The sequence below is a fragment of the Lissotriton vulgaris genome, chromosome 4_1 (assembly GCF_964263255.1).
Source record: "Lissotriton vulgaris chromosome 4_1, aLisVul1.2, whole genome shotgun sequence".
Lineage (NCBI taxonomy): Eukaryota > Metazoa > Chordata > Amphibia > Caudata > Salamandridae > Lissotriton > Lissotriton vulgaris.
In genome coordinates, this window is record NC_141691.1 from 477,544,646 (window position 1) to 477,568,584 (window position 23,939).

The 23,939-nt window shown below is 44.8% G+C and overlaps 2 protein-coding genes across 9 annotated transcripts in view; one reads left to right on the plus strand and one right to left on the minus strand.

Moving 5' to 3' along the window:
- TYW2 (tRNA wybutosine-synthesizing protein 2) overlaps positions 1–13,698 on the minus strand; it is a 173,872-nt gene extending 160,174 nt beyond the window's left edge. The window contains exon 1 of the mRNA XM_086964617.1: positions 12,036–13,698. The gene's annotated coding sequence lies outside the window, so the exon portion shown is untranslated. The remainder of the gene's footprint in view (positions 1–12,035) is intronic.
- Positions 13,699–14,045: 347 nt separating this feature from the next.
- The window catches only part of CSTF2 (cleavage stimulation factor subunit 2), a 321,862-nt gene continuing 311,968 nt past the window's right edge, over positions 14,046–23,939 (plus strand). For 6 of the 8 annotated variants that reach the window (XM_086964620.1, XM_086964622.1, XM_086964623.1 and 3 more), the window contains exon 1: positions 14,106–14,259. In XM_086964620.1, the coding sequence (XP_086820746.1) occupies positions 14,127–14,259 (133 nt within the window). In that variant the 5' untranslated portion in view covers positions 14,106–14,126. Of the gene's footprint in view, positions 14,260–23,939 lie in introns of all 8 variants that reach the window. The other 2 variants (XM_086964627.1, XM_086964628.1) reach the window with 2 other exon arrangements.

The following is a 23,939-nucleotide window of genomic DNA, read 5'->3' on the forward strand; positions in this document are numbered from 1 at the left end:
CAACCAAGAGGTAATTCCAGATGATGAGATTTGCCAACACGGTGGGCTGATGGGATTTTATTCTGGCTGTGAACAGTTATTTTTATGACCTAGACACATTAGCTTTTTTGCGGTCGTTATTTCTCGGTTCTCAGACCTGTAGTTTCTTTGTTTGTTTTTTAATGTTTTGGTGAACCCCAAGTGACCCGGATGAGCTGTCTGAATGATTTCTTTGTGCAGAATTTCTGGAGGGATGAAAAGTTTGTGACGCATCACTACCTCATCAACAACCGACAGTTCAGGCGTCACAAAAGAGAAATTCTTAATTTCACCAGAAAGAGTCCTGCTCTCTGGCCACCCTTTATTAATGAATTATTTGACCTTATCGGGGTTAGAATCTCTGGAACACGCCTCTCTCCAGGCCCCTTCAGAAATTGGGGCACACTCCAGAACAGCATCCACTGCCACAACAACACACACCGTATCTTCTGTATCATTCTCTTCACACAAGAGACATACGGGATAAGCAGTATGCTCTAAGGTTCATCCCACCGGGTAGATGCTTGATGACAAAAAGATACTTTTTTAATGTGGAGAGCAAAAGTACTAACCTGACGGAAGCCTTTTTAGTTCCTCCGCCATTGAGAATGTACATTAGTGGTTTGCGATCTGTACATACTTAGAATTCACGACCCCAAATGTATGACCTGAACTTGTGTATTGCTCAGACACATGCAAGTGCTTATCGTTCGATAGCACTGAATCGTGTTTCAGCAGGTTGTAGTGATCTGAAAGCAAATGCAAGTGTGTTTCTTGCCACACACCCATTAAACAAGTACAGCACCAAGTCCCGACAAGCTTACATCAACATTCAAAAAATTGCATTCATCCTAAAAGGGTTGCAAAGCTGGTGCCAACTCAATGATTATTTGGACCTTGCAGTAGGTCTCGCATTTACGCGAGTTTCAGCTATTGACATTGCAAATAACAATGCCATTAGTTTAAACTTACATAAATGCGAGACCTATTGCATTGCAAATGCTTGTTATAGTTATTGTTAACACAATATTGCCATTTCACAGTGCTATAAACAATAAGTGTTACTATTACTCACTTTAACAGTACTCAAGTAGTCAGCTTCGAAAGGATGAAAGGTTGACCTGGTTATTCAAAGCTTCAACTCACGGCTACCTCGTGAAACACGACAAAACCGTAAAGAGCCTAACTCGCTCAACTATGAGTGTATGTGTAATACAGCACATTCGTGTGGTGGGTGACGACGTTTGAGAGACGGAACCACTGTGCATCAGTAGCATTTAGGAAAGAAATCAAGATTGTCGACATTATGTTGTCATTTTCACCTGTTTGCGTGACACTTTTTTTCACTGCAGACATACACTACATATGCTTTAACAATTGTAGGCAGACGGAGCCTAAGTGCTCAGCTAAAAATAACAAGAGTCTGGTCACGTGAAGTAGCCGCGATGAGAAGTCAAGCCTTCAAGTTCCACTTCATTTTGAGATATGGGTTTCAAGACGCTTTAAGTAGTAATTTATTTTATCACTGAGTAGGCTGTAGGGTTGTGTGGACTGCAAAACCCCTAGTGTGACGGCGCACAATTTTCTCCTTCTGCTGATAAATAAAAAATAGTGCCCGGCTGCTGACACGTTTACAGGTCTCTAGCCAAGGACGCACTGCCCTCTCCTCCACCCAGCCTCCCCGCAGGGCCCTCTCCCCATCTGCAGTGTGCTGCAGTAACATTATGTCACAGTTGTCCACAATCACCCATTTGCGCCAGCCTCCTTCCCTCTTCGTCACTTCGACCTGAACGCGTGCCTACATGCACTGGCCGAAAAGGAGTCTCAGTACACAAAAGGCGTGCCTATTGGCTTTGGCCCTCACCAGAACAATTTGTTTGTTTCAAAGCACAGGTCACATTTCAAGCTTGTGATGTTATTAACACACATATTTCCTTTTTACACTGCAAAGTCTGTATAGTCCCTCTTTAATTCACAGCTAGTCTGCTAGAGCCACTCTCTCGGCTTCCGGAAAAGGAGCCTGGCCCTCGACACTGAAAAGAAAAAAAAAAAACACAACCGGGAGAAAAGCAGCTTTAGTTTGCTGTCCAAGCAGGACTCTAACAGGGATCTGGCCTCATGTTTCCTAAAAACATGTTACAAGTTAGTTAGCTATATATAAGCGGAAAGGCAGACGGCGACGCGAAAGGGGCATGAAAATCAGGACTCCTCTCACACACTGGCGAGATCTACAAAACTGACTTATTATCAATGCTGTAATGTATTTATGTTATTGCTTTAATTGGTTTTTCTTAATGCTTGGTATATATTTTGCAAATTCTGTATAAAGTATATATAAATATGACAAAACACAACGTAAAGTTCATGATGTTAATGTACAGAATGTATACCTGTCCGGGGGGTGGGGGGGGAATAAATATGTTAAAATCATTAAAAACATTAAAAAAAAAATGTCAGTTAGCTTGCTGGTGCTGTGCACTGTTCACTATGTATTAAAACCCAAAACATTCATTAAGTCAATTCAAAATTGAAATACAAATCAACATCAACCAAATTTTTGTTTAAACAACCTTCATTTTTAGGACTCGCTAGAGCCAGCGCATGCGCTGGCCTGGCGAGACATTTAGTAGCTGGCTTTTAAAAGTGCTACTTTTGCCGGCCACCAGCTGGCTGTCACGCGCACAAGCGAGTTTGACGTGCAGAGCTGCCATGTGACTTTCGTGCCACGCGGTCGTGCCAGGATCATGGCCGAGCGGCCATTGCTTGTTTTATACATACCCTGGGAAAGCTGACACCGAGATTCGAACCTGGTTCCTTAGTCCTAAAGTCAGCAGCTCTGTTCTTTATTTGTTGAGGCTTTAGGTGCCAATGCTTGGAAGTCCAACAGAGGAGTAATTATTGACAAATGGATATACCTATGCCTTCCATGCAGTGTGGGGTTGCATAACATTGAAGCAAATCTGCACGTACTAAACACCTGGCCCACTGCTTTCTGGCAGTTAATGAAAATATCAATCACTTTCTGACAAAACAATAATTAGAAGTAATGTGCTTACATATTTATTTGATTGTTTTTTTTTTTTACAGTGGCACTGACACTGTCCCAGCCCTTCCTGTCCTTCTATGCATTAACGTGGCATTATGCCTAGAGGTGATAGAATTTACACTGGGCAACCGGTTTAATATTTGGTGGGAGATTCCACATCTTCTGCTTTTACGAAAATCACATACTATCCCCATGCCTAAGAATGAATGTGTCCGTTTGTAATGTAACTGGCGCTTATCTGAAGTGTGCTGATAGCTTTGGTTTGAGTTCACATTATATAAAAGTTCCAGAAAAAGCCAAGATTAAAGGCTTATTGTTTTAGAGGGCATTTTTTAATGACAGGTGTGTGACTTAATCTGTTTATATCTATACAAAGTTTTTGACTCTGCATACATCATGTGTGTGGTTTTCCTTAATGGCCAAAGCAAGCTTATACAAACTAATTTTTATTCGTGCACACCTGCTAAGCGCCTATATTCACTTCACTTGACTTTCACCCTTTCATAACGATCATCTTTCTTCTCTTTTATTTCAGCTTTTACTTTCTGACATAATCTACACTTTTAGTTCTCAAACATTCTCTTTATTTCTTTCAAAACAATACGTTCACAAATTGTTTCACACATTTTCACATTCTCCCCTCCAATACTTTTCTTTTCTCCCTAATTTTCATATATTTTCCTACGATACCCAATATCCTTATTATTCATTTCTATCACTTTCACACTTCCTCTGTCGCCCTTTCTTTTCCTCCACTTTCTCTCCTCTATTTGTCTCTTTCTAATAATCCTCTCAACATACCCACCTACTATTTTGCTTTTTTGGTACACTACTTTTTAGGTCTCAGTACTATCCGGTTTGTCAGAACCGGAAGTAGCGAGATCTTATGTCTCTTAGAGGGGCTCTTCATCCCGCCTCTAATTTTGGCTCTCTCCCATTGGCTGGCTTCCTAAATGGAGGCCAGCCATTGGAGGAGAGAGCCGTTACTCCAAATAGGACACCCCCAAATCCGAAAAATGTCCCTGGTTTCTCCGAGGCATTTCTGCCTTGCCTCGGAGAAACATGGTCGTCGTGCTCCCCCTCCCTCCCTCCAGTCACTCGTTATTTCAGAAATCTGACAGCTTTTATCAGAGCATCGCCATGTTCGTAAAAAGTGTAAATGTGTTTCCTGAAATTGAGCCCTTGAATGGAACCTGTATTCTGAGGTTTGTTTGTTTCCTCTTTTTTTTAGATCATGACTCGCGTGACCCGCTAGCTAAAAATACGGGTTCTCACTGCAGTTTGGTGTGCTTGGTTTGTTTCCTCTTTTTTTAGATCATGACTCGCGAGACCCGCTAGCTAAAAATACGGGTTCTCACTGCAGTTTGCTGCCGTGTGCCTGATAGAACACGTGAACGGCCCGGCAGCTGTGCCCGCCTGCTCAGGGCCGCACTGCCATTGGCGGCCCGGCCCACCGAGACAGGAAGCCAGGCAGACTCCGTGAAGACGTGGGCGGGGCCTGGTCGTTTTCCGGTGTCCGGACAGAAGAACCGTGCTGGCTCCCCTGCGTTGCTCTAGGAAGAGAGCCCCGCCCGCCGCCATTACCAGCAACCGGCCCCCAGGAGCAGGACCGGGTGAAGAGGAGGGCGCCGCCCTCGCCGAAGAGCAGCGCTAAAGAGAGCCCGGTGAGTAAGGGCCCCCCCTCCCTCTTGTTATTATTTATTTTCATGCCGCCTAAGTGACCCGGCCCTGCCTCGCCTCCAACTAACTCTCCCACACTCTGAACAATACACACACACACACCAAACAGCACCAGTGCACCGGCCGCGCAGTCGCACGCTACATCGCACACAACCTCCCACACGCTGAACCACAACACATATCAAACTCTCCAAAGCACAACAACTATACACTAGTCCTTACATACACCACACACACTGGACTGCAAAACTCACACACGCCAAACCACATGCATCAAGACAAACTCACAGCGCATGAGAATGTCTGTATCCCGCACGCATAGGGCTCATTTTGTTCTTGTAAGGCGTTGATATGTCGGTGCCACATTCATCATGCCCATGCACACACACACTTCCTGTAGGGTGATCATGATTGTGTGTGCTAACTTCCTGTACCCAGCCCAAACAAAGCCTCTCTGCATGTCTTGCGTTTGTTCCCAATCAAGTGCTCACCTCTAAATGATGGTCTAAATGGACACATTCATCTACAGTGAATGGTTAGTGTGTTTAACCCTTCATGGTGTTAATCTGGAAGGGCTTGCATGTCTGCTGATCTTCCTTGGTGCTCACCTGCAGTATTGCCTGCTCCGCGTGTGCTGCATATGCAAGGTGATTGCAGTGATCCTTACCCTTGCTGGAGATAGCCTACTTGAGTCATGCCTGAGGTTGCCACAACTCTTCCCCACGCCAGGAAATTAATGCCCATGTGTCTTACTTGCGGAAGCACACATTGCTTCAATACATCCTGGCACTGCTGCCCATGCAGAGGGATTAGAGTAGTGTCTCCCACAGAGGGCGGGCTATTTGTTTGACCTCGGAAATGATATCCCAGTGCTCTTCTTCATGCATGTGGTGGTTTGTGGCTCCCAATTCATGGTGCTTGTGCTGATTTACCACCTAACTCCTGTAAGTAGTGTACACAGGTAACCCCAGTTAGGATGCCCCACTGTTCTTGCTGGTCTCTTTGATGGATCCCAATGCATGATGCTGTCATTCCCTGGGCTATTCCTTTCCATTCAGGCATTGTAAATTTGTACAGACGGGCTTAATGCCTTTTGCAATAAAGCCAATAAACACAGCTTTACAGCTTCACATTTGGGAGTTAGGAAAGTGATTGCATTCAAGAAAAAAATAAGAAATACGAGATGCAGGTGTGCTTCTAAATGTTGTGCTTCTGTGCAACCCTAAATGATGGCACTCGAGTTTCACGTACTTATTTATGATTTTTTAACTTTTTGTACGTAACTTGATGCATAGGTGAAGAGTCCTGTGAGCTTAATTTACTTAAAAAGTTCAGCGACAATCCTATTTTCTGATATTGTTATGAAGTAGTATTTGTTTAAGTGTTTTTAAAACCATGCTTCACTCTCATACTTTGATGAAGATGTTAAGTATGGAGGAAACACCAGGAATTCTAATCAAGCTGCCTGAAGCGGTGGTGTGTCCTGCCCGAGTATCGTGTATTATTCACACAGCTCTGATGATGCACCTCAGGCACGGGCTCACAGCTGTTATTATTCACACAGCTCTGATGCGCTCTCTAATACTCTTTACTAATAACTCTCTCCTCCTCACTATCAACTTCTCACTCTACTACTTACTCTGTGTGTGGGTGCTAATGCAATAGGTCTCGCATATGCAAGCGATGAAGCTATTGGCAATGTAATTGACAATGCCATTTATTTATTATTTAAAATAAAAAATCGTGAGCAATGCCAATAGCTCTACCTTTAATGCTGCCGAGACCATTGCATTGTAAATGCTTGTTTTCTACTCTTCTACCTTCTCTATTTCCATCTCTCACATTTACCCACACACTATCTATTTCTCCTTTCATTTTCACTAATTCTCGCTGTTCTTACTTCAGTGACCTTAACTTCCATTTTGATATTAACAACACACAAGCAATTTCTTACTCTCTCTCTCGTTTCAAAACAAGCTGACATAATTGCCAGCAGCCACACTGCTCTACAACATAGTTTAAGCCAATACCTCTAGCAAAACACTTATAAGAACCCAAAGGCAAGACCTATTGGCTATGCCTATGCTTGTTCTTATATGTATACCATTGATGTATTCAATACTACAATGTATACATTATACAATTATAATAAATTCCATTTTATCCATGTAGATAATATTAATACACGTTATAATGAACAAATAATAAACAGCAAACATTTTGTTTGTGCCCGATGCATTTCGGGACGTAGTAGTCCCTTCCTCAGGGGCCAAGCTCATCAAAGGTGAATGCTGCCCCACTAAGTGCAGAACGAGTACCCTGATCTCTAGCCAATGTCCTCTAAGTATGTCTAAAGAAATGTGTAACCCGCTTAGGGTGAAACTACACAGTCTTCACCTCTTCTACCGTAGGTTTATGCAAACAGACTTCAAAACAATGAGTTGATCCTGCCTCATCAATGTGAACGATTCTCGCCGAGTAACCTATTTTATCACTCTCAGTAGGCTGTAGGGTTGTGTGGACTGCCAAACCTCTAGTGTGACGGTGCACGATTTTCTCCTGCTAAAAAAAAATTGCCCGGCTGCTGACACGTTTACAGGTCCCTAGCCAAGGACGCCCTGCCCTCTCCTTCACTCACCCTCCGCGCAGGGCCCTCTCCCCATCTGCAGTGTGCTGCAGTAACATTATGTCACAGTTGCCCATGATCACCCTTTGCGTATGCCTCCTTCCCTCCTCGTCACTTCGACATGAACGGGTGCCTACATGCACTGGCCGAAAATGAGTCTCAGTACACAAAAGGCACGCCTACTGGCTTTGGCCATCACCAGAACAATTTGTTTCAAAGCATGGGTCACATTTCAAGCTTGTAGTTTTATTAACACATATTTATTTTTTACACTGCAAAGTCCGTATAGTCCCTCTTTAATGCACAGCTTGTCTGCTAGAGCCACTCTTTTGGCTTCCGGAAAAAGAGCCTGGCCCCCGACACTGAAAAAGAAAAAGAAAAAAAACAAAAAGAAGAAGAAAACACACAACAGGGAGAATAGCAGCTTGTGTTCGCCGTCCGAGCAAGACTCTAACAGGGATCTGGCCTCATGTTTCGTGAGCCTCTGTTTATCCCTGCACTGGTGCTGGCACGAGGCATGAAAACCACCAACTGCGAAACAGAACCCATCAATAAACAACTCAGTCATTGATTCCAGCCCTATTGGCTATTGTCCAATTTGTCTCGTCTGCATCATGCATGTACTGTCAACAGGTCACCTACTCTGGGTCAGAAGCTGAAGGTCACACAGGCTCCGAAAGCACTCAAGGTCATTCTGGCAGGAATCACTGCGCTATACAGTGAACAGGACTACCCAAGTGATGGCAGAGTGGCCCTATCCTCGACATGCGATGCTTCCAGCAGAGTATGAACAGCAAGGTCCAGGGCTGAAGGTGAAACCCATCCAACCTTTGAAACAAGCATTTACAAAGCCAAATGAAAAAGAAAAATAGTGCTTAAGGTCTAAAGTAGGAGGCAGTTTAAAGCCACAAGTAAAAGATCCAGTCCAGATAGGCGGTCAAAAAAGGAGGTAGGGCGGTAACAAGGTGGGACGAAGAAGCCTCATTATCAATCGGAAGCCAACATGTACCAAGGACTATTAACGCCAGCCAATGAAAAATATGGGCGGGCTTCCACACCTCTTCTATAACATACCCTACTACAGCATGCCTCGCAAAGAGAGCAGCGCATGCGCTGCAACACTAGGCTCAACCTAAAAAAAAAAACAGGGGATGTGCTGCAGTGGCCTGGAGGGTATTGACGGGACCAAGGAAGTTTTGCTTCAAATTTCTGTGAGGAGGAGCTATTGCTAGGACTGTGACGTGGAGGTAATGTAACTGGTGCTCATGTAAAGCTCTTACTTCGGGTAAAGTTTGTACTATATAAAACAACAAAAAAAGAACAAAAACTAACACTCCCTAGAAAACAAAGGACAGTATTTACCAAAACAGTGCAAGAAACCCAGACAAACAAACAACAACTTAAGAAAACATATTGAGGATTTCAACCGCCTCTACACCTTTTAATCGGGATGCAGCACTGAAACAGCTATGCTCAATATTTCAGACGATATCCACAGAGCCTTGGATGAAGGTGAAGCTCGTCTCCTCATCCTTATTGACTTATCAGCGGCATTCAACACAATATATCATTCAGCTTTACTTGAGACTTTGAAGAGGCGCCCTGGCATTAATGGCATAGTACTAAAATGGTTCACCTGCTTCCTTCAGAACCGTTCGCAACACATTAACATCAAGTCCTGCCTCTCTATGTCCACACGAGTCACACTTGGGGTACCGCAAGGCTCGATCCTCTCATCATCTCTCTTCAATCTCTTCGTGGAACCCCTCACAATCATTCTGAAAGACGCAGGAGTGAAATACCACCTATATGCGGATGACACATAAGATCTTCTACAAAATTAAATCTCCCATGGACATCCAACACCTAAATGGCATACTAACCAAGATCCAAACTTGGTTTAACGCAAACCACTTAAAGCTGAACTCTGAAAAAATTGAATTAATACTGTTCTCTCCAAAAAGTTTCCAACAACCAATCCACGACTGGCTCAAGAATCTTGATGCCCTAAACTGCTCCCTCGTCCTATCCGACACGGTAAAGTCACTAGGCATTACCCTGGACAAGAACCTATCAATGAAGGTGTTGTAAATAAACATAGCGTAGTCCTTGTAAGTACTTTATTCAAGTAAGATGGTAAGTTAAGAAGAGGATAGGAAAACCCCACCAAGAGCAGCCTCCTGCCGCTCAGCCCTTCATCCAACTGACCGTCTTACACACTCAACATTCCAACAAGCTCTCACACCAAACATTCTAGGCTGAGCAGCAGGAATAAGTACAACACATCTCCCTTCTTTAATAAAAAAAATAGGAATAAAGTTGCGGAGACAAGTCAAATCAAGCAAATTCAGAAATTAACATCAAATAAAGAATGATCAGCAATTTAACATCCACTCACTCAAATCGCGCAAACCAGCACATTACATACACACCACCTTCTCCCTTCCTCAAACAAAACATTACTCCCAAATTGAAATAACCAGCACACCACCACGCCAATACACCACATACAAAACCGAAGAAACCAAACTAACCGCCTGGCCAGGTCAGCACGAGGCAAAAAAGTGTGCCAACTCACAGCTTGACAGGGAAAGAATCAACCATCATAGAAACAAAACTCACGAATGTGACGACAGTCAGGACACTTAGGTCACGCGCTGACAAGCTCTGGTCATGGTCTCGCAATCTCATAACGACAAAAATAAAATCACGTGACCGGTTCGCCCACTCCCATACCAAAGCAGTTGTTCCAAAAACGCAAAACCAAATAGTAATGAGTGGCTTAAGCTTGACAGCCATCCCAATTGCAACATAAAACTCCCATAAACCATGCATGCAAGGAGTGAAAAACAATGAAGTCATGAGTGGCTTAAGTCCGACAGCCATCTCATGCGCAACACAAACTTGCCATAAACCAAACATGCAATGAGTGACTTAAACTACCTCTTAGTCATTTCATGAACAGTTAAATACATGAGTGACTTGGAACCTAACAGTCATCTCAAGTATCACAAAACAAATTAATGAACTAATTCAACTTAATATTCCACTGTCATGCACACTCCAAAACAAAACATGACAGAAAATGTAATTGAAATACTTCAAAACAGACGTGGAAATACTTCAAATCAAAATGTGCTCTCAAGTTAATCATATCATTACGGCATTTTCCAGATCTGGATTGGTTACTAAAAATGTAAGACTTGGCTTCACTGGCCCTTTCACTCTCATACAACTCCTTTTATTTTAAACACCGGGCCTGTTCTTTGCCCCGAGCACTTTAAACCAACAGTACCTTGGAGTCGAGTGTCCATCGAGAAACGAGCTGCAGTTCAGTTAAAATGCCCTATTTTTTATTTTATTTTTTTAAATGTGGTTGGCAAAGACTTTTACAGTAGCAGGCAGCGTGAACCAGAAGAAAATGGCAGCACGTTCAGGACACTATGCCGTATGGCTCACGGCACATTGGTGCGTCCATGACAAACTGAGGAAAAATTATGTAGTGAGGAATCCTGAAACAGAGACACAGCACGAAGAACAGAGCCAGGTAAGCGGTTAGTCCCCAATTTGTTTTTGCACTTCAGAGTGAGTGATGGTTTTAAAAGTCAGTTTCTGACATTTATATTGGTGCAACAAGGATGTTTTCGTTGAAAAGTCACCAAATTGAAATGTAGCACACCGAAGCCCCATTTGTATTTTGAACTTGAAAGAGACGGTTTTACAAGACTGTTTGCCTTTTGAAAGTCTGTTTGCCCCAATCTGAAAATCCAAAATGGTGTTTAATTCTTCTGAATCGTAACCAATCACCACAACGTAAAAGTGTTAAACACGGGGCCCGAACCTGTGCCCCCGATCAACTTCGCACCAACACATGACTCCAAGTCTCAGTATGTGCCGCTAAGCAAAAACACCACAAGAAAAAGTGTGAATCCCCAACTTGGCACACACACTCCAAACCAGGATGTGATCCTAAACTCAGATGAAAACGGGCTCAATATCACATTTCAAACTGACTGTAGCAAAGTCACCAGCGCCGGAGCTACTGTTCATAGTAATGCATCAAAAGGTGAAATCTTCCTTCAATAACACATGACTGTGGTATATGTCTTCTATTTCTTTTGTAGTTCTTTCATTATTCTTTTGTTCTGTAGTTCTCTTATCTCATTTAGATTCCTAGGTATGTAATAGAGAATGCTTTTGTTGTGAGTCTAGATTCTACTTCAGAGAAGCGGTTGGAGCTGATCTGAAGAGATGCCTAGACTCTAGCACCAGTGGGTTTAATACTACAATTTAAATAAATAACTTTTAATCTTATACTGCCTCCTACCGCTCTTTACAATGACTCATAGCTGCAGTTAATTGTAGCAAAGTCACCAACGCTGGGGCTACTGTTCATAGTAATGCATCAAAAGGTGAAACCTTCCTTCAGTAACACATGACTCATAGCTGCAGTTAATTGGTGTCAAACACCATTTTAAAGGTCAAACATCTCTCATCTTACAATGGCAGTAATTAATGAGTCCACTCAGTGGCTGTTACAGTGGCTTTTGACCTTGAACATGATCTGGCACACTAGAGGTTTAGGACGAACGATTTTGGGGTCACTGGTGGGGTCTTGTGGTGCCAAAAAGGTTAAACAAAACTATGAATTTTAAAATATTTTACCTTCTTTTTTAAGTCCTCTGTTTCTGTTCTGTTTTCTTGAATTTTCTTTTCATTAGGTTGAAATTCTTTTCTCCTTGTAGGTTCCTTAGCTTTCTTGTAGCTAGTTTCCTGCACGCTTGTGGACAAAAATGTTGTAAATAAATGTAGCGTAGTCCTTGTAGTTCCTTGTAAGTACTTTATTCAAGTAAGATGGTAAGTTAAGAAGAGGATAGGAACACCCCACCAGAAGCAGCCTCCTGCCGCCCATCCCTTGATCCAACTGACAGTCTTACACACCCAACATTCTAACAAGCTCTCACACCAAACATTCTAGGCTGAGCAACAGGAATGAGTACAACAGAAGGACCACATCAAAACCTCTGCAAAAGGTGCGCTTTAGTCAATAAAACACCTCAAGAAAATGAAACGTTTAATTCCACAAGAAGATGACAAGACTATAGGGCAATCCCTTGTCCTAGCTAAACTGGACTATGGGAACGCCATCCTAACAGGGACTCCAAAAGCTCACCTACTCCCACTAAGGTCAGTCCTAAACATGGCAGCTTGACTCATAACTGGTGTACAAATATTTGAAAACATCACACTAACCCTCAAATGGCTTCCCATGGAAGTAAGATGTATCTAAAAATTTGCCTGCATCACTCCCAAAACCCTTTACTCACATTCCCCCAACTACCTTAACAGCAAACTGGGAAAAGCAGGAAAATCCAGATCTCTGAGAAGTTCCAACTCACTTCTTCTCATGCCCCCGAAAGTGAAAATGAAAACCACTCAATGCCGATTCTTTACTGGTAACGTTCCCAGGATGTGGAATGCACTCCCTACAGACCGCAGATGCAACCCTCACTCTCTTGCTTCAAAAGGGACCTGAAACTCCTTTTCCTCAACAAATACTTTACCGACCAAGTCAACTAACCTAGACTTAATAACCTAGCGGAGTACCCTCTCACTTTACCAGCAAGAGTAGTTGGTTATTTGACTGTTTCAACCACCTATGTTCTCTCTCTCCCCTGCAATGTATGGCGAATTATTATGTTTTTGTATTTTATGCATCCTTATGTCCTGCTATGTAATACAATTGTTCTATCCTTTGTGTATGTAAAGCGCTCCGACACCAACGAACCAAGCTAGCACTATAACAACCTTTAAAAATAAAATGAAGAAACATAATGACCTGTCACCCCCTCTTTCGAAACACATCTTTAGGCTAGAAGTTGGTAAATTTAGTTCGAGAGCTTATAGAACCACTGGGAAGCGCCCCGAGTTAAATTTGGGCAGCACAAGTTGCATGTGCCCCTCAAGCAACCAGCGCATCAATAATAAACACTGGCCTGCCCGCCCATAATTCAGGCCCCAAAACAGCCAACACGCTGACTCTCAGACTAGCCAGTCTGCTACTGCCGTGTAACACTAGGCAGCGTAATGAATGGAAGCTCTTTAAACAGTCCAACGTGAAAAATCATAGACAAACGTTGTGCACAGACAATCTCCAATTCGTTCCTTATTGCCTGTTCTGCCTCTAGCGTGCTGCTTTCTTGGCTGTGTAACTACAACAAAATAGTAACGCTTGGGGATAATTTCAGCTATGTTATGCACTAATCGGCTGCAGCCCTCCCCACGGGACAAAATGATTCCCTGGTTCTAGTTTCAACCTGCCTGGTCTGTCGCGCGTGTCTGCAGGATTCTGTCCCTTCCCAACAGTCCGGTGCTTCTGATAGTCCTTTATCTGTGTCTATTAATATTGACACGGCAGACATGGGGAAAAAGTTCGACCCACTTAGAACACAGGCCAACGTATGATGTATCATACAAGACAAATATGACGAACAACTAAAACACTGTTAAAACAATCATAAACATTTCGCTATTTCACATCAAATCGTTGCCAGATTCATGCTCAATGTAGTCAAATACTGCTCCAGAAGAAGAATAACTAACTCTTCCCATTCCAAGATGGCCGATATAGCTTTACTGGACTTCAAAGGGTGAAACTGTCTCCATGGCAACAGTGGGACTGCCGCGACTTGGAACATTGCTTGGGCGGAAGAGGAAGAACTGTTGGCTTCACATGTTGTAGTCGTCGCCGGATGTATGGTGGTATTTTTCGCCAGTCGGACCGGAAGTTGGGGTGCTGCTGCTACTGTGAAGATGGCGGGGATGGCTGGTATGGCGGGTATGGTTGCGAGAGACCCAGCGGTGGATCGATCCTTGCGTTCTGTCTTTGGTAAGTATTGAGCTAAAGGAAGCGGCTAACGCATGGAGAGGGCGTCAGCAGTGAAGTGCAGATTGAAGGCCAGTGATTAAATTGTACATGAAACCACCATGTACGACAGACAACCTGCTGTAGCTGATGAGCAATAGTTTATCATTAGTCTTTTACCCAGAAGTATGTGCCTGCGTCGCACATGCTCCTTTTGGGGGTCGCACTCGTGCTCATAGCTACTATGGTTTTGGTTTAACTATGTGACCTTTCCACATCTGCTCATAGCTACTATTGTTTTGGTTTACCTATGTGACCTTTCCATATTTTAATGTAGTTATTTGTGGTATTTCAACAGATTATGTGTGACACTTTGATTGACACATTCTCACAAGTAAAACACAGCAGTTACAACTACACCTAACAACTAGCTAGACAAAAAAAGTTCATATTTGCCAGGAAAAGTGGGCAAAAAAAAAGAAAAAAATAATTGCTACAGCACCAACTGGTTAGAAATATCACCCTGACTCCTAGTTCAAAGGATACTTTGCAGAATATTTCTCAGAAGAATGCATTTCAATCCTGGCTCACCCACTAACTAATATAGTGAACACCATGTGCATGGCACCTTGCACCACACAACTCTTGTGCACACATAATAAGTCACGCAATTCACAGGCCGATCTTTTGATGAGTGTAATTTAAAACAGACTCAAAACATGTCTGGTAGCAAGCGAAAAGGCATACGCCTACAAGAGTGAGATATATAGCTAGCCTGATTTGCAGAGCATTGTATTCAAGATACCAGTAATGTTTTCAAGCCCTGGTACCTACAAACCAGGCACCGCCCACAAATGTCACTTAATGCAGCATCCATTGATTTTTTTTTTGTTTGTTTGTAAACCAGTGGCAGGATGTAAGTTCAAACAGGAATCCCTCTGTTAACTAAATGCACTCTGCATATTGGTAGAATCACTGCTGTGCGACAATAAACATACTGCTCTTTCTAAACCTGCATGTCTTTGACAAAATAATGCTAAATCACACAACATGAAAAGAAAGCAAGGAAGCTTGTGTTATGCATGACGGTTAATATAGATGTTTTTACTTAAATGACATTATTCAGGCTAATTTTTAGATTTTTATTATTATTATCAATGCCGAAACCCAATGCATTTTGGGTCAATCAAATGGACCCTTCTTCAGGGGTCTGAAAAAATAAACAATCAACAAAAACGTATCAGTCCTGTGCTATATAGAATAATACATATACATTGTTCAAGAAACAATTACAATTGTGCGTTGTCAATAAAGTTTGTTCAAAACATTGCATTGTGAAATTCTAATTCATACTACATAAAGTCTTCTGGCATATAAATACAAAGAACATTAACTGTTCATAAAGAAATGACAAGTAGAACGTTGCTACATAATGCATACTCTAGTCTGACTCATTAAACAGTACGAATCTCACCAGAATAGTCACTAACGCGGATAGTGTGTGTATGCGTAGTTAACCTGCAGAAAGCTGAATATTTATAAGCGTGTTCTGATACATGTATAGTAGCTTGTGTTGTGCTTTGCTGTTACTCTTTAAAATAAGTGGATGTGAAAGGGGAAAATCAGGCGTTAGTTTTGTGTAATGGTGACGTTTACGGCTATTGAAAAGTAAGTTACCTTTGATATTAAAGGTCCCAATCTTATGCCGGAATTATTTTATTCTGTTGGCTTGCTATATTATCAAGATTATCTTGTACCTGCGATACAGAGGTGACCAATAGTGGTCTTTATGTAAAATGGAGTCGGCGGCATCAAGCTCGCACTAAAATCCACATAACAGAGGTTCAAACGAAATGGTGCGGCCATAGAGAATGGCGTTCAATCAAAATCGTTCTTAATTATTTAACTTGGACTTCTGCAAGTCTGTGATCTAAAATTAACGATTACCCTTCATTTTTCAATGCTTACCACATTCAGCCTTTGATGTGTTATTCTGCAATCTCCGTATGCATGTGTTCTGGTACAAAACCGCAAGTGTGTTTTCGAATGCTGTATTGCGCGAAGAACGCTGTGTTTTACGTACTGCGTGATTCGGGTAGCGATCACATGTTCAGGGATGTTTAGTCTTTTAAAGGGGTATTAACTATGATCCAAATTGTGTACATTGGTGATGTGTGACCATGTAAATATTTTATTGACGAAATAAAATCTTATGCGTATCTAATTTATAGAAGTCTTAACTATGCAGATAAAATACAATCATGTAGTGGATAATGTTAATGCTGTGCTTAACGGACATGATTTACTATTAAGTTGCATTTATGAACAAAGTTAAACAATTGTTAGGTAAAAGTTTCGATCATAAAAAACAGGCTAATTCAATACGGTCATTTAACCCGGTGGGTTGTGTAGAAGTAAGTCTCCTCATCCAAAAAAATTCAGATTTTAGTAACTGTGTGGATTGATCTCAGGGCGGATTTTCAATTGTTCCAGTATAGTGAATCTTAGTTGGGAGACATTATGTCCAGCTTCTTGCCAGTGCATTGCTACTGCCGATTTTTAGTTATTCTGTCTTATACTGCTCTTATGCTCCGTCATTCTGACTTTAATTTTCCTCTCTGTAATGCCAACATATGTTTTTCCGCATGGACATTTTATGGCGAACACCACGTTTTTAGTGTTGCGCGTGCTTGTGTGTTTTAACTTGATGTTGTGTCCCTTTGTAGGATGTGTAAAATCATTGTCTTTTATGACATTATTGCAGTGTACACAGTTACCACATGTTTGCATTCCTTTGAATTTACTGGGTGGTGGCGTGAGAGCTTTTTTTTGATTGCAGTTCCTTGAGATTGTTAGATCGTTGAAATGCAATTATGATTCTAGTCTTAGAAATGCAATTAAGATCACTTTCATTTTGTATTATATGCCAATGCTTTTTCACAATATTCTTAATTTTGTTGGCTTCGTTTGAATACTTCAGAATACACATATTGAATTGCTCTTCTGTTTTAGGCTTCTCTTTTAGGAGCGTGTTTCTTTCCATCTGTTGCACTTTCTCTATGCATTCATTAATCACAATTGATGGATACCCTCTTTTGTTAAACCTTTCTGCATATTTTGAGATGGTTTCAGTGGCTTCTTCTTCAGTATTAATGATCTTTTTAAGCCCGATACATTGTGAGCTCGGTAGATGTTGTTTCAATGATTGCTGGTGGAAGCTTTGGTAATGTAAACTATTGTTCCCATCTGTTGGTTTAACATAAACGTTAGTTTTGATTTTGTTGTCTTCAATTTGAATCAGTACACCCAAAAAGGAAATTGTTCTTCTGTCAATTTGATGAGTGAATTTGATGCGTTGATGGTGTGAGAAGTTGGCCCGATATGCAACGTTCGCTATTCTAGCGACCGCTATGTATCGTTCCAACGACCCTTATGGTGTTTGGTTGTAAGTCAACCTATAGACCAGCTATCCTAGTAGCGTGGATACGAGCAGTCTAAGGCTAAAGACTCGAGAGGGCGCGTTAAGCCAGCTGTTTACCACACATGTACCCCTTGAACACCCAGTGAAAGGACACCACACAAGTGTTATGAAAATAAACAGTATATTTATTAAGAATCACAACAGCCCTGTACTCTTTATGAGGACAGGGTACTAAGCACAAACCAAATCTCTTTAGCAAATACTTCAAGTGCACAATTAAAACAAGTGTCCGTGGACACGGAAAGATTAAGATCTCGGGCGGACCCGATAAGGCAAGTCGGAAGCGAGGGACTCAGGACCCTAGAGTAAGGAGGCTATGCAGGCACCGAAATGCCGAGTTACCTAGCCACGAGGGCTGCGGCTGCACAAGTCTTACAGGCGTCGGGGTCTTCGCTGACGAGCCAGGAGCCGGAAGAAAAGGAGTTGCTGGCCGGCGACCAGTGCTGAATAGTTCGTAGAGATCCAAGCCTGGATCGGAGATTGATGAAACCTGAAAGCAGAGGGGACCAAGTTCGTACTACTAGCCAGTAGTCGGAGGGTACCAGGAAGGCACCGGTTGGCCGTCACCTCGACCAGGTGAGTGGGCGACGCTAGGCTCTGCAGTCTCACGGACCAGGAGGCGTTGTCGGCGACCACGGCGGAGGTGCGAGCTGTCCCACGAAGGATGATGCTGTCGGCGTCGCTGGGCCCAGGATGGGGCAACAAGCCTTGGCAGATCTCAGGGCCACGTGGTGGGCCTAAGATGGCGTCTTGAGTGGACCAGGAGGGTCCGGGGTGCTTCTCGCAAAGATGGAAGCAAGGGCCAGTCTGGAGCAACCAGACCAGCAGTGATGATTCTCGGATGTCGTCACAGAAGGGCACAAGCCAGCGGCTAGTGACCAGACAACGTGCTGAGCAGCGAGCAGAAGGGCCCCACGCAGATCGTGGAGATGCTGGGAGACTGCACTTCGGTGCTGGAGCGGCTCAGGGTCGGGGCTTCTCGGACCCCAGAGCACTCACCAGAGAGTTACCTCGATGGTCGTGCTGGCTTTAAGAGCGTGCAGGTTCTGATGATGGCCGGTCCCTCGAGGTCTCGTCGCACCCACAGATCACAGCTGAGCTGATGACGTGGGTAGAGGTCAGAGGTGCCAGGGAAGCCGGTTCTCGTCGAGCTGGGCCGTCGGATTCCTTGAGGAAGGACTTACAGCAAACCGCAGAGTTCTTAGTTGGTGCCCGCTGATGCAGGGTGACTACTCCTTAGTCACAAGGGAGAAATCTTGAGAAGAGTCTTGAATGTCCTTTCGTAGAAAGTAGTTCTTGAATCAAAGATGATCTAATTTGGAAGGGTCCCCGCTCCGGTCTTTATTCTAAAGAAAGGGGTGGGTACATGACTAGGTCCTGCCCTAAGGGTGGGACCAGAAAGGGGGGTAGTTACACCCCTCTCCCCTGCCGGACTTTCCCCAGGCCAGGGCCGTCGCCCCTGGAACTGGTTCTAACCGGCAGATGCGTAGTGAGCACCGGGGTGCCACTCCGCAGTCACCTTCTCGCCAAAGCCCTACCTACCCAGAATACACAAACCCTGTCTGGGACGGTGCGAACACCGCCCTCGACAGGAAACCCTTTGTCCAAGTGCTCCTCGCTGGAAGGACTCCCAGCAGCAGGAGGTCAGACTCGTGTCTGTGGTGGCAGCATCCATTTTGTGGAGCTGAGGCTTCAGTTAACTTTAACCGGGGTTCACAGTTACGTACATGTCGTGTCCCTCTAGAAGGGTGGGATGCTAACCTCATCGCCAGAATTGGTGAGAGGGCAGCACCCCGATTCGTATGACACCTTACTCGACATGCCTTGATAACGCGACACCGGAGTTACCGATATGGTACGCGTTATCATGGAACAGCTATTGGGTCTTGATTCCGCAAGCTGCAACCGGGCTCGGCTCGGGCCTGAACCTAGCTCACACGAGCCCACGCACTCTGCCTTCAGGATTGTTAAGGCCTGCCATAGGAGTGACTGATAGGAACTCGGGTGTCCATTGTATGGTTAGATATAGAGCTACTATACCTAAAGCGAAGGGTGGTTACACGCCTTCGCCCCAGCTGTCGTGCAGCCAGTTGTGTCAAATTTAGGAGGCCAGCCAGGGGTGGCATAATACATGCTTCAGCCCCTGGCGGCCCTGGGTACACCTATGCCCTGCGTTACGGGGTCTGATAAGGTGGCCCAGTACCAATTGGTAAATGCACCTAGGGTACATATCGTAATTTAGAAAGAGAACAGCCAGGCTGTGGGTCTGATTAGCAGGCCCATAGCCAGAGAAAGTCGTAAACCAGTGAAACAAAAGCAAAAAATCTGGGTGATCATAGGATTGCAGACCCTACTCTCCTACATTACCCCCCCCCAAACGTCGGAACAATAAGCTAACCTTGACCAGGTGAGTCTTCTTGTTCTAAGTGGAAATATCTGGAGAGCCCATCGGCATTGCCATGATCAGTACCAGGTCTATGTTCCACTGTAAAGTCCATCCCCTGTAGGGAAATGGACCACCTAAGCAGTTTGGGGTTTTCACCCTTCATCTGATTTAGCCACAAGAGGGGCTTATGGTCGGTCTGAATCTTGAAGTGAGTGCCAAACAAGTATGGCCTCAGCTTCTTCAGGGCCCAAACCACAGCAAAGGCCTCCCTCTCAATAGCTGACCAATTCTTCTCTCTAGGGGTCAGCCTTCTGCTTATAAAAGCAATGGGCTGGTCTTGACCATCAAAATTCAGTTGAGAAAGAACAGCTCCCACACCCAACTCAGAAGCATCTGTTTGGACAATGAATGGTTTGGAGTAGTCCGGACTCTTGAGGATAGGCGCCGTGCACATGGCCTGCTTTAGGTCATCGAATGCTTTTTGACAGCTCGCTGTCCACTGAACCTTTTTTGGCATTTTCTTACTTGTCAGTTCGTTTAATGGTGTCACAATGGAACCATAGTTCCTGACAAACTTCCTATAGTAACCAGTCAGGCCCAAGAAAGCTCGAACCTGAGTCTGGGTGGTTGGAGGAGCCCAGTCCCTGATTGACTGTATCTTGCTCTCCAGTGGCTGAACCTGACCTCCACCTACAAGGTGGCCCAGGTATACAACCTGTGTCTGCCCTATCTGGCACTTGGTGGCCTTGATAGTGAGACCTGCTGCTTGCAGTGCCTCTAACGTCTTCCGCAGGTGGACCAGGTGATCCTCCCAGGTGGAGCTAAAGACAGCGATATCGTCAAGATACGCCGCACAGAAGTCATCCAGCCCAGTAAGGACTTGATTCACCAACCGTTGGAAGGTGGCAGGTGCATTTTTCAGACCAAAGGGCATTACCACGAACTGATAATGCCCACCAGGGGTTGAAAATGCGGTTTTAGGCTTGGCGTCCTCAGCTAACCTGATTTGCCAATACCCAGCTGTCAGGTCAAACGTACTTAAGTAGTTGGCCGAAGCCAATCTATCGATAAGCTCGTCTGCCCTTGGTATTGGGTGGGCGTCAGTCTTAGTGACTGCATTGAGACCCCTGTAGTCTACGTAAAACCTCATCTCTCTCTTACCACCCTGGGTGTGAGGTTTCGGCACTAGAACTACGGGACTAGCCCAAGGGCTATCCGAGGGTTCAATGACTCCCAGCTCCAACATTTTCTGCACTTCACTTTTGATGCAGTCTCTAACGTGATCAGGCTGCCTGTAGATTTTACTCTTGACGGGCAAGCTGTCACCAGTGTCAACCTCATGGGTGCACCAATCGGTCTGACTGGGTGTTAGAGAAAACATATGTCTGAACGACTGAAGAACCTGTTTACAGTCGCTCTGTTGATGTTCGGAGAGGCTGCCACAAAAGACAACACCATCTACCGAGCCATCGTCAGGATTCTGAGTGAGCAGGTCGGGGAGAGGGTCACTCCCCTCTTCCTGTCCCTCATCTAGGGCCATGAGCAAACTCATGTCCTTCCTGTCGACATATGCTTTTAGCCTGTTGACATGAAGCACCCTGTGGGGGCTCCGGGGAGTTCCCAGGTCGACCAGGTAGGTGACCTCTCCCTTTTTCTCCAGGATGGTGTAGGGCCCGGACCACTTGTCCTTGAGTGCTGCTGGGGCCACTGGCTCCAACACCCACACCTTCTGTCCGGGCTGGTAAACAGTCAAGACAGCCTTTTGGTCATGCCAAGCTTTTTGGAGTTCTTGGCTGGCCTTAAGGTTTTCAGATGCCTTTTCCATGTATTCAGCCATCCGCGAGCGGAGGCCAAGCACATAGTCCACTATGTTGGCTGCAGGCTTTTTGAGAGGTCTCTCCCATCCTTCCTTCACCAAACACAGGGGTCCCCTTACAGGATGCCCGTACAAAAGTTCAAAAGGGCTGTAGCCAACCCCCTTCTGCGGGACTTCTCTGTAGGCGAACAAGAGGCAGGGGATCAGGACGTCCCATCTACGCCGAAGCTTTTCCGGTAGTCCATGAATCATCCCTTTTAGGGTCCTGTTGAATCTCTCAACAAGCCCATTGCATTGTGGATGATAGGGTGTAGTGAACTTGTAGTTAACACCACATTCCTTCCACATAGCAGTTAAGTAGCTCGACATAAAGTTTGCACCTCTGTCGGAGACGACCTCCTTAGGGAAGCCCACTCTGGAGAACACTCCAACTAGGGCTCTTGCCACAACAGGTGCTGTAGTGGTCCTAAGGGGAATAGCTTCAGGATACCTGGTGGCATGATCCACTACCACCAGTATAAACTTGTGCCCTGATGCTGTAGGTGGTTCCATGGGACCGACGATGTCGATCCCCACCCGTTCAAAGGGCACCCCCACCACAGGCATTGGTATAAGGGGGGCCTTTGTCGTGCCACCTGACTTACCACTGGCTTGGCAAGTGACACAGGAGCGGCAAAACTCCTTGGTATCTTCGTTCATGTGAGGCCAGTGAAAGTGTGAGACAAGCCTGTCCCATGTTTTCGTCTGGCCTAAGTGACCTGCTAAGGGAATCTCGTGGGCCAAGGTAAGTAGGAAACCACGCTGAGACAAGGGTACAACCAGCCTCCTGGTCATGCCAGGCTTGGGGTCTCTTGACTCAGTGTACAGGAGTCCATCTTCCCAGTATACCTTGTGGGTACCTGTGGCGTTCCCAGCAGCCTCAGCAGCAGCCTGCTGTCTGAGGGGTTCAAGAGAAGGGCAGTCTAACTGGTCCTTCCCCAGGTCTTCCCTTGAGGGTCCCCCTGAACCCAAGAATTCAACTTGATCAAGTTCGAATTCCCTAGGCTCAGTTTCCCTCAATTCCTGTAGGTCAGCCTCCTCTGAGACTTGATCCTCGACCTGGGGCAAGGGGGAAGGCGCAGCCTTAACCCTACTGCTCTTTTTCTTGGGAGGTGTCTGATCCGTTGTTCCAGGATCCAGCACCTGTTCAGTGGGGCATTTCCTGACCTGTGACCTAGTCACAGCGAACACATGTGCTGGCAAACCTAACATTTCCATGTGAGTCCGGTGCTCCACTTCTGACCATTGTGACAACTCCAAATCATTGCCCAACAAACAATCCACTGGGAGGTCTGGACTAACTACAACCTTCTTGTGGCCAGTTACCCCTCCCCAGGAGAAAGCTACAATTGCCATACTGTGATTGGTAGTGACATTGCTTGCATTGGTCACCAGGAATTCTGTACCTGGCATGATCTGTCCAGGGTCCACAAAGTTAGGCGTCACCATGGTGACGCTGGCACAAGTGTCCCTATAGGCCTGAGCCATCTTTCCATTTATGAAAGGCGTCTGTCGGTATTTGCCCAAAGTATTGGGGCTTACGTCAGGGGATACGTCTGCGTCCCCTGTACTGACAAGGACAGCCTGAGTGAGTGTGCCAACTAAGTTGTCACGCCCCTCAGAACCCAGGGTTAACCCTACTAAACCCTTGGGAGGCGCACTACCACTGCTGACTGTACTAGGGGGCACAGGTGCCTTAGGGGCGGCAGTGGCAGGAGTCTGCCCTCCTCCTTTCTTGGTGCACTCACTAAACCAGTGAGATTTACTTTCACAGTACTGGCACCATCTTTTGGATTGGCCTTCTTTCTTCTTTTGGGGAGCCTGACCCCCACCCTCTTTGGGTTGTTGGGGACCTGTCGAAGACTTCTGGTCATTTTGTTCCCCTTTAGAATCTTTACCCTTCTGGTCTGCTTTCTTCTGACCACCTTGATTCTGGCCCTGGTTCTGTTTAACTCTTGTACGAACCCATCTGTCTGCCTTCT